The sequence below is a fragment of the Euprymna scolopes genome, chromosome 2 (assembly GCF_053919585.1).
Source record: "Euprymna scolopes isolate OS-2025 chromosome 2, ASM5391958v1, whole genome shotgun sequence".
Lineage (NCBI taxonomy): Eukaryota > Metazoa > Mollusca > Cephalopoda > Sepiida > Sepiolidae > Euprymna > Euprymna scolopes.
Genome location: NC_136483.1, coordinates 40,792,112 through 40,804,152, shown reverse-complemented (window position 1 = coordinate 40,804,152; position 12,041 = coordinate 40,792,112). Strand labels below are relative to the sequence as shown.

Here is a 12,041-nt window from a genome sequence, read left to right as displayed (position 1 = left end):
CACTCCAGGGATTTACTTATGTTGCTCCATCAGTGTTTACTGAATTGTTGAAATCAAAATCACCCCGACGACAACTGATGGCCGGGTTTCGTGGACCAACAAGGTAAGTTTTTTGGCCACTGATAATTTTCAATATTTCCTACTTTTACCTCTCCTCCATTCAATCTCGAAAAATGTATGCCATTGTTTGTAGGATAACTCCAACTGCACTAATGTGGCAATTAGGCTAGTACAGCACGTGTTGCGCTACGATTGCTTTTTCTTGACTCTCCATCACGGGTCATTTCATCAGACATCAATGATTTGTTCTTACTTTGGCCAAGCTGACCACTCTTTGATATGACCATATTTTTAAATGTAAAAAACAAATTGCCACCTCAATCCTTTTTAGTGCTTTTATCTGCATTTAAAAACTTTTTTTGCTATTGATAAGCACAAACTAATACATTATTAAAAAAAATTGTAGAAAGCTTATTTTGATCACGTTGGAATTAGTAGTTTTGCTTTTAACATTGTTTCTGTGATGTTTGCGTCTTTTTTTCTTTTATTGCAATTTATTTTTGTTTTGATTCATTGATACAACTAATTTTTCTTTGAGGAGCACAACTGAACCATAATACTTACTACATTTGTGGCTATGAATTCAAATTTTAGCCAGTTGAAAACCACTTTCGAATGTTAAAGGCTATGGTTTCCCTTATTATCTTTATAAATATAAAGTTAGCTATGTTTATACATACAGAATTCACTTCTAAACTAATTAAAAGATCATTATGAATTTGGAAACACAGCTGATAGGCTGCAAGGGTGGTAAATGTGGGCTATATTTAATCTCATACAAAGGGGATGGGAGATGTTTGTGAAAATTCAGATGTTTTAATTTTAATTTTTTTTTTTTTTTTTTTTAACTCATGTTCACTTCAACAAGACACATCACTACTTGGACATAAGGGGCTATTATCTGGAACAATGTCTAAGAAAAATTAACAAGATGTTGGGTTAGGTTACATTTAAACTTCTGTGTAACAGTATATATCAGGGATCAGGTAGCAGGAAAAGAATTACAAAGTCTAGCTGTTTGAGGGGAGAAACTATTAGAGTAGAAACCTTTCTGCCATATGGGGACCTCAACAGTGAAGGGGTGTAATTTTGTTGCTAAACAGATTTGTGAGGGGGCACAAGTGCAACGAGTTCATCAGAGCACATTCTTTAAAATATTTGTAAAACAGGCACAGAGATGCAACATTGCGGCGATGGGACAGGGGTTGGAGCTTAGTTAACAAAGTGGGACTTATTAGATCGAAGACTCTTTTTTGGACCCTATCCAAGAAGGAGAGACTAGTGATAGATGCGCCAGTCCAGATGTGGCAACAATATTCCATGCATAGGCGAATGGTGGCCTTGTAGAGGTACAGGATACTCTTCGGTGTGAGTAGTCTTCTAGTATGATAGAGAACGCACCTTCTTTGCAGCAGCCCTTGCAATGTCCTCAATGTATTTGTTCCAGTTCATATTGCCTATAAATGTTAAGCCAGGGAGTTTGAAGGAAGAATTCTCAAGTAGGGTGTTATTTGTCATGGATATCAGTGGTTGAAGGGGTGTCTTGTAATTGTTAAAGGAGCGCAGTTTAGTCTTACTAACATTTAAATGTTACCATCCATTTTTGGTTCCATTCTACTATGGTCTGGAGGTCATTTTCTAATGATTCTGCCATTGTCTTGGATTTGTGTACATCCGTTCTTCCCTTGTGAGTGTTATAGAGCACTGTATCATCAGCAAATCTATCTCGGACACAATATTATTTTATGAAATTTTAACAATAGGTATTAGATATCAATCAATATTCCTCAAATTTCAGTTTCTTTTGGAATATTTTTAAAATTTAGCGAGGGCATAATATGGATGCAACCTTTTATTTTGAAATTGAAACTTTTCAAATTTGCATTAAATTTGATTCATAGTCATTAGACACCAATTAAGCAAGATTTTTTTTTTTTTTTTTAATTTCTACTTCCTCCTTAAATTCAAAACATTTTCTGAAATCAAAATTGTGTCATGAATGACGTTTCTGAATTTTTGAGATGAGGATTGGTTATATGTATTATTATTCATCGAACTACTGTTCTCATCTTGAGTGTGATTTTCACAACGTTTCGGTCAATATAACCTCCGACCTTCTTCATTCTGTAGGGGGCTTCACTCTCACAGGCTGTTTTCGGAGAGTTGAATCACTCCTGAATATTGTCCTGATGTCATATGAATTACATATTCGCTGAAGTTTTTCGAACAAGCCCTTCATATATGGTATACAAACTGTGGTGAGTTTCTGAGTCGTGTCCTTTTGTTTTTGGTCCAGATTTCTTGGAGCTGATGAAGAAGGTCGAAGGTTATATCGACCAAAACCTTGTGAAAATCACACTCAAGATGAGAACAGTAGTCCGATGAATAATAATACATGTGTCATGAATGTTGATCAAAATTAAAATAGGTATTCTAAAAAACATCAGGTTTAGTATCATTATATCTTTATTTTAATGTTTGACATAAGCGTTGTTAAAAATTATTAATTTTACTCATCATGGGACGAGTATTCTTCTAGTTATAGATAAAAACAGCTTTCATAATAATTTCTCGATGGACGTGCAAAATTAGAAAGTAATTTTGAAGCCTTTAAACTGTCAATTCAGAAGTAATTTATGACGATAATTAAAAAGTATATAGTCCAGAAGTAAGTGTTCTTTTCTGTTCCTCAACCAAAGAAAAATAGTATTTTTAAATTGCTCACTACTATTCTATCATCGAATAGTGTTTTTTTATTTATTTCATTTTTTTTTTTATGAACTTGCCAGTTGATCATCATATTCAATCTAACCATCTATTTTAAAGGAATGCTTATTATTTCATTTATAGAAATAATGCTTTTTATTTTAATAACTTAGGCAACTATTCGAAAACATTTTTTTTTTAAATTATCATCTCTTTTATTTTTTATTCATTCATATCGATAAAAAATGTCATCAGCTTTTCTGTGTTTTTTAACTTGACACAATTAGCCTGATGATTTCCCCCAGGAATAAAACAAATATTTCTGCATAGCTTACTTGCCTTAAATATGGTTTCATGAGCTCTAGTTGTGTATTATACATTGAAGTAAATACTAAACTATGCACATCAGATATTAATTTATATGTGTACATACATAAAATATATATAATTAGTACATCAAAGTTAGATGTCAGATATTCCCTGTAGAATCCTTTACAAGTTAAGTCTGTTTATAGAGCTCAATATAAAATACATAGTAATATTAACATAATGGTCATAATTTATTTCAACCATATGTAACAACATCTTCAGACCAATTACAATTTACATCCTAGAAAAACAAAACCAGGAACGTAAAAACCTATCATCAATTAACAAAAAAAAAAAAAAAACATTGGGGTGGAGGAGATGGGGTTCTGTTGTGCACAGGATCTTTCCAAGGCCATCATTTAATTTTCATTTTTTTCATGTTCGTTTTTATTCCTCTAGAGTTTAAGATTTTTATTGTTTACTCAAGTTGAGAGCAATGAATAAAAGAAAAAAATGGAATTAAAATGGAGTTAATTAATAATAATATATGTGCAGTACAATCTTGCAAACCTTTTCTATATTGGAGAAAATTCTAAATGTGCTCCTCCCACCTTAAAATTCAAACTGACACGGAACACACGCATAATCATGTTCTGAGTCAGTTTAAATTTAAAAAGGCTTTTTTTTTTAATTTTTCTCCAGATAAAAAAAAAATTTACAGTTTAAAAATTAAAGACAAGTTGTAATGTAAGATGCTAGTAAAGTAATACCTAACATAGTTATTTTGTGAGATGTTTAAAATTTGACCTTAGTAGAATGCATGCTGACATCAAATTTTGATTTTGACTAGATCATCTTTTTTTTTTTTTCCTATAAACTAATGAGTTACCACTTATCAAGGCCTGGGAACCATTCAAGGAAAAGGTTAGAGATTGTCAGTTGGATAATGAATGCCATTGCGCGAGGATTGGAAACAATCGGTGGATTGGGCAGAAGATTTCTTTAAAGTAATTGTTTATCTAGTAGGATGGCTCAATAAGTGTTTGTGTATATTAGAGTTGAAAATGAACATGTTGTAGTTAGCTGAGAAGCAACTTTACAGTATTCTGTTCCTTAGATGGGATGCTCTAAGAAAGAATCTTGAAGTTTTGCTTGGTCTTTACTACAGCGAGAGAAAGGAAATTTCTCTGCAGTGATTGTAACCAGGAGGGCTCTTGCTATGAATATTTTACAGGGGAGAGGGATTTTGTAGCTCAGTCGAGCACCTGCTATAGACATGATACAATAAAAAGAAGCTAGCAACATAATGGGTGGGGAGGTGTAAGGAAGAGTAACTCCACTAGATTGCAAAGTTAGTTTTGTACTTTGTCAAAGCAAGAAAAAGTGCTGTGAGCAGTATGTCTCCAAACATGATAACAGTACTCCATCTTAGGACAGATCCGGCTTTTATACAGGTAAATGATGGCATCAAGAGTGAGATACGAGGGGTGTGCAATAAGTAATGCCCCTGACCTACTTCCCATAGCAGTAGAGCAACGAAACTTGGCACAGTTATTAGTCTTTCTCTACATAGGAATCACCCAGAGTTATGCATTTCTCCCATCGTTTGATGCAGCTCTGGAGACCGTTTTTGTAGAACCACGACATGACTTCAGAAATCAAGGCTGCATCGTCTGGGAAACGCTTTCCTTTCAAAAAAAACTTCATGGCTGGGAAGAGGTGAAAGTCAGAGGACGCAAGGTCAGGAGAGTAGGGGAGGATTTCATAACCACACACCCGTGCTTCTGATCTGGCGACATGCGAGTTGTGGACCGGAGCGTTGTCTTGCAGGAGGAGGGTACCTTTGTTGATCTTGCCCCACCTCTTGATTTTGATAGCTTCCCTTAATTTCCTCAAAAGTGAAGCATAATAGGCTCCTGTAATTGTGGTACCCTTTGCCAGGAAATCTGTCATCACTACTCCGTCCTGGTCCCAGAAGACTGTGAGCATGACCTTGCCAGCAGAGGGCTGCACCCTTCCTTCTTTGGAGGTGGTGAGTCCAAGAGCTTCCACTGCATTGACTGGACTTTGGTCTCTGGATTATAGTGATGGGCCCAGGTTTCATCTTGTGTAATCAGTCTTTTGAAAAATTTTGACTCCTCTTCTTGGCACATCTCCAAATTCATCCTCGAGCACTCAACGGGTTCTCGCTTCTGGAATGGTGTGAGCAACCTGGGAATCCATCTGGCAGACACCTTATGCATATACAAATGGTCAGTAATGATAGTTTCCACAGACCCTATACTAATCTTGACATCTTGGGCTATTTGGCAAATAGTAATGCGCCAATCTTCCAAAATTGCAGCCTCAACTTGACGGACAGATGCCTCATCAATGGCAGAAGTGGGGGCGACCAGGTCTGGGAGCTGTTTCCACAGACTTCTGCCCATTTTTTGAATTCACAATGCCAGCGTTTTACAAGGTCATATGATGGGGCATTATCACCATAAGTTTCTTTCCTTTCATTAAGTCTCCTGTGGTGTGCCTCCTTTCAAATACAAAAACCGGATCACTGCTCAACATTCAACAGGCTCCATTTCACACCTGACTCAGTTCAAACACCTGTAAAACAGAAACCACAATTAGTTCAGAGCTGTAATTTGCCACATAACCCGTAGATATAAATCATTGCACATGCAAAATTTCAGCTAGATCAGACAACTGGAAGTGGGTCAGGGGCATTACTTATGCACATCCCTCATACCTTCTGGAGCGATAGAATGATCCAACCATTTTTCCAGTGACTTTAGTAAAATATTTGATCTAACTCTTCCATTTCAGGTCTAGCAAAAGTTAGTCCTAGATGTTTCTTTTAGGAGGAAGCCATTCGTTTCAACTGGAGAGAAATGAGGATCCAAGCATTAAGAGACAAGCTTGGTTTTGGAGCTGTTAAAAGTAACAAGCCAATTTTTGCCCCATTACAGCATATACTCCAAATTTGAAGAGAAAAACCTTGGTTATAACTGCTCATATGCTGCCATAGATAATTGTGTCGTCTACATAGATCAACAAATGATCTCAGGATAAGATTTGTACGATCATTTGTAAAAACTATCCAGAAGAGAGTATAAACAATCGTTGAGTTAGGCCAGCATTGATATTATGGCCTTCAAGCATCTGCCCATCAACCATTACTTTAATCTTCATTTGGTTTTGTTGTTCCATATTATTGGAATAGTTTGTAATATTTTGTGAAAAATAACTTGGCAATTTAAAATGGTTAGCAAATCTAAACATATGGACTATTATCTTCATCTTGGATGTTATTCTCACAATGTTTGGATTGATGTCATTTCTAACTTTTTTCAGGTGCATCTTGTCTAACTGGGGGAAACTGTTCTGACTCTTACACTCCTACATGCTCATATACTGGAGACAAAAAAGACATTTGTTCTAGACTATCTGTAATTACTTAATCATTGATGTCAGGGATGGAAATCTATATATTCTACTAAAATCTTGATCTTGCTTGTCACCTTGCACATGTTATATACTGAGTTGACCAGAAAACGCGATTACTGATCTATATAATACTTTAGTGAATTAATTATTGATTTTTGTGGGAAAATATCAGAATGAAGAAAGCCACTTGGTAGCGTTAGTCATGTTTAGACATTTCTGACTGGAACTGAATAAGAAAAGCATCATCTGCCATGGAAAGCACCAACATTTCTACTAAAAGATAAATCAGCGTTATTCAATGGAAACATTGGAATTGTTATTTGGTAGGCTGGCTTTTGTAAAAAATAGAATGTGGTATTCTGGAGTTTAATCTCATCTGGCCGCTTTTGGCAAAGAATGAGAACGGGATAGAAAGTTTTGCAATGACAAAATCTATTTGGTACTAAATCATATTTTGGTATTAAACTCCTTTAGCAGAAATTGAAGTCAAGTCTGTGCAGAAGTACCCTCTCACATACGCAGTTATATAACTCTAGAGATCATTGCGCATGTGCCAAGCTTAACCACAACTCAACATGATGAAAGATATTATGCATACAAAGTAGATCTGTCATGCAACTGCTACTAAACTAAGTTTGTGAACGTGTGTGTGTGTGTGTGTGTGTGGTTGAAAGCAGCAGCAGCAATAATTTGAAATTTTCAAACATTTATGAAAACATTTTGGAATTTCCAACAAATTAATATAACAAATACGGACATAAGTAGTCTAGTTACTTTTTAACTGTAACTTGAGAAATTTCAAACAATTTAAATCAATCAATTGAGAATCCGTATATTAATATGCATAATCATTGCCATCTATATATTAATACCTCCTGTCTCCATAAGCTTTTGTTACATTCTCAATCTAAAGTCATCTGCAGCAATCACCCATGCACATATAGAACATGAAAGGGGCTTAAATATGTTGTATGAGAGATACATATAGCCAAGGAAGGAAAAGTAATGAATACACACGTTGATATATACAGGTGTGAAAATGTATTATTTTGTTATCTTTAATCCAATATATCTTCATTCACAGTAATCTAAATGATCAATCCTCATCTAAAAAAGATTCTGAAACAACTATTTCTTTTTATGAAAGCTATGACTTCTATAAAAACAGTATTCACATTTTAATAGTATTTTTATGAGTCTTTGCATCTTTTTTGTAATTTGGTCGGTTGGTCTGTCACACGCAACTCAAATTCTTTTCAATAATTCTTACTATTTTCAGATATATGAAAATAAGTTGATTGTGACAATGTTGCAGCTTGAATGGCTGCATGTTAATGACTCCATATTTTTTTTTTTTTTTTTTTTTTTTTTTTAATGAAAATTGCTACGGACAAGGAATGAAACTACTTGATATGAAGCACAAAAAAAAAACTACTTAAAGGTCAAAAACTTACCAGCAATAAGTCAAATCAATGTATTCTAACCCAGAAGACAGCAATTATTTCCCTTTTGTCAGAAACCTCGTTCATGGAATGTGAGGTCTAAATGATATAAGTATAAGCTATAGATTGGTGGCTCTGAATATGTTGGTGCTTTTCCCACCTTTAGTTCTTGTGCCATACTCATCGTGTTTCTCATAGGAAGTGCAGAAGGGGAGTCTTCGTTGGTATGTTAAAGTTGAAAAAAAAATGGATGATAATTCTGTGGTTAGTAGATTTAAAACAGTTAAGGTAGCAGAGAAAGATGGAAGTGGAATGCTAAAAAGAGATGTTAGACCGAATATGATGATTATAAAATAATATACTTTCAATCTCTGCAGTAATAGATGCTGAGTATATCATTACTTAATCGGATTAAAAATGACTGATGTATAACATTTTAAGAATGCACAAAAATAACAATAAATTGTGATAAAATTTAAGGAAATATAGTTTGTACATTCCCATAATGTGAAACGTGGAAAAACAGGTTTAGAATCCTAATGCGCTTTGTACTATTTTGCCTCTGACATAATATTGAAAATAAGCTCCTAAAATTGTTGCACTATTCTTTGTTTTTACTAGTGTGTGTTTTTATATATATATATATATATATATATATATATATATTGGAAAAATTTTCTTTTTCATTGTATTTCACCTTTATTCATACCAATCCTTTTATTTATGAAACTCAATGTATGTTATAGCTGTTTTGTCATATATATATATATATATATATATATATATATTTTTATATATATATATATATGATACTTATTGTTAGTTCTGGTTTTGATGTATAAGCTTTTTAAATTGCAAGTCAAGTTAGCAAAGTTTTCATTTTGTTCCTGTAGACTGGTTGCAAAAATGCTGTTCTTTTTTGCAATGTGCTTTTTAATGACTTCAACAAATTCTCAACCATTTTCTGCAGACTTTTCTACAGGGTAGCCACCAAAAGACTGAAAGATATAAAATAAAGATAACTTTTAACTCATATATACTTTTGTAATTTATTATTTTATTTGAAAACTAGCAGGAAGACTCTCTGATACTCGGGATTGAATGAGAAACATTGTCTTTTTTATACTCAGCTCGTAACAGTGTTGCCTTATTTTTATATTATTCTTTCTATAATATATATATATATATATATATATATATATATATATATATATATATATATACACACACATTCAATTTTGAAAGTGGAACCCAAAAGATGTTCTCAGCATTGAGTGGGGCGGTGTAAATATGGTCACATTATTTAAATAAATTTATTTATAATCTTTAACCCATTTGAGGTATACAGTGTTTTCTAAAAACCAATAGGATCTCTGTGCACTTTGCTTCAATAATCCCTGAATGTATCAACATTTTCAGTCTTTTTTTTTTTTAAGTTCTATAATTTTGAAATTATGAATAAAATAAGGTAAAATGTATTTCCTTTATATGGATGCTAAGTATGAATGAAATATACTTATTCAAGCACATTGAATAATACAGTTTCAAAATATATCAGGTCATCCCATAAGTTCTGTCCGAATTTATGAATAAAGAAAAGTGACCAAATGTTACATTTTATTAAAGATTTAATTATCAATATGCTTTCCCTGATCATCTATGACTTCCTTCCATCTATTAACAAGCTTATTAATTCCATCACTATAAAATCCTTTTAGCTTTGATTCGAAGAACTCATAAATGTCAGTTTCAATATTTTTCTGCATTACAAAAGCTGTTCCTTCTAAATGATTTTGTAACTACGAAACAAATGATAGTCTGAGAATAGGTTGGATGAGAAATTTTCTCCCAACCAAGTTCTTCAATCTTTTGTGAGGTGATTCTTGCTGTTTGGGGTCGTGCATTGTCCCGTTTTTGATTCACTAGAGCAGATCTTTTTTCCGTCAAAGCTTGGTTCAAACGCTCTAATTGCTGACAGTAGATTTGAGCATTAATTGTTGCATTAGGTGGTAACAATTCAAAGTGGATTATTCCTTGGCAATTCCACCACATTGAAAGAAGAATCTTATTCCCATGAAGTTCTCTTTTCGGCTGTGGCTGAGGTCTTTCCCTTTACCAAGCCATTGTCTATGATGCTTAACATTTTGATAAAAGATCCATTTTTCATCACCAGTCCAAAAAAAGTTGGTGAGAATGGAGAGAAGAACAGATGTTGATTCGGGATTTAAGATTGTTTTCAAACAATTCATGCGGCACCCATTTTCAAGTTTTAAGAACTTTTCCAAGTTGTTTAAGATGACGATTGTTTGAACTCCGTTTTATTGCCAATTCCTCAACTGATAATGATGGATTTTCTTCAATAGCTGCTTCAAGAAACTTATCAAACTCAACTGGACGTCCTATTCAATCTTCATCTTCAAGAGTGAAATCTCCACTTCTAAATTTCGCAAACCATCTTCTCCAAGTTCTTTCATACACACATTCCTTTCCATAAACTGAGTGAATATTTCTAGCCGCTTCGGCCGCTGAGTTTCCTTTCTTGAACTCATAAATCATTATATGCCTCAAATGATTCTTAGGCAATTCCATGTTAGTAGGGTTGTAATCAAGCAAATTTAAATGTTACCGTTCTGTAAAAAAAAAAAAAAAAAAAGTAATCAGTTAAAATGCATCTAAACATAAAAATGTAAAAGAAATTACACAATATACACAATATTTTTTAAGTTTCGTTCAATTTAAAAACAAAAGTATAAATTCGGACAGAACTTATGGGATGACTTGATATATTATCAGGATCCATCTCCAAAGCTCTATAGAGGAACTACAACTTGTATATATCTGAGTTTTCTATGTTTTTATATAAATAGATGTGTATGTCAATGTAAGCTTTTGAGGAAAAAAAAATTATTTATTAATCTCTATAACTCATTGTTGAAGATTGAAGAAGCATTTTCGGGGAGTAGGGTGGGGGCAACAATTTTCATCATTCTTCAAGCAATTGAAATGAGAAATCTGATTAGAATTCTAATTTTTAAAAGTGCACTTGATTTTAAGGGGGTGGGGGGCAAGTTTTTGTTGTTGTTTTCTCAATTATTAATTCTAGCTCACAAATGCGTTTTTTTTTTTTTTTTTTTTTTTTTTTTTTTTTTTTTTGCAACATTTTTCATGGCCATACACCCCAATTGTTGGTTTTAATACTCTCCTTAAGTTCTTGAATTGTTTGAGATTTGTTTGTTTAAATCTATTCTTTCAAGTAGCCACATAAAAATAAGTTGATGTGATTGCTTGGGATTCTCCAAAATCTACAGTTTTGTTTTAATTTTCAAGAGATGTTCTATAAAATGAAAGTAACAATTAAAAAGAAATATGTTATAATTTTTTTATCCCTATTCTATATAGTTAAATAGTCAAATAAAATGATAAAAACAAATGAAACGGCATATGGTAGTACGTTATTTTTGTTTTATCTTTCAATCTTTCGTTGACCACCCTGTATAAAACCTTATTTTGTTTTGAATGTTTTTTGTTTTCATTTTTTTTATTTTTGCTTTTTACTAATGGCTTTTAAGGGGCAAAAAAAAAACGATTTGAAATTTTATCTTTTTTAAAAAGTTCCTTGGCCTACCTTGAGGTGGATAATTTCTTACTGTGAGTATGATGACTATGATGCTCCCCTTTTAGGGCTTCTAGTTTAGCAACAAAAAAAATTAGGTGCTTGTTTCATTATTTTTCATCTTTTTCTCTTTTCTTTTATTTGCTTCTTTGTAAACCAATTCCATTTGCTGCTTATCAAATTCGATTTGTGCTTTAAATGTGGCTTGGAATAAATTTGTGTTTTCAATACATGAGATTCAACTTGACCTTGCTTTCTTTTCTCTTTCTTTTCCCTCTGTTATTATATCTTAAGTAAACTTGTTATTTTCAATACAATTTGACTTTAATGGTCTTCGCTACATCAGGTGAGTAGCAAAATAATACAAAACAAAAAGAAATGATCACCTACTGTACCCCACACATACACTTTATGTAATCATGATTTCTATCAGCTTTGCAGAGCTTTGAACAAATTATAAAATCATTTGT

The 12,041-nt window shown here is 33.1% G+C and overlaps 1 protein-coding gene across 8 annotated transcripts in view; it reads left to right on the top strand.

Annotated features, from left to right (window-relative positions):
• LOC145291348 (ribosomal protein S6 kinase beta-1-like) overlaps positions 1-12,041 on the top strand; it is a 282,083-nt gene that overhangs the window by 257,076 nt on the left and 12,966 nt on the right. For 4 of the 8 annotated variants that reach the window (XM_080137142.1, XM_080137168.1, XM_080137134.1 and 1 more), the window contains 2 exons: positions 9-103; positions 11,571-11,606. In XM_080137142.1, coding sequence (XP_079993268.1) covers positions 9-103; positions 11,571-11,606 — 131 coding nt within the window. The remainder of the gene's footprint in view (positions 1-8; positions 104-11,570; positions 11,607-12,041) is intronic. The other 4 variants (XM_080137175.1, XM_080137159.1, XM_080137148.1 and 1 more) reach the window with 1 other exon arrangement.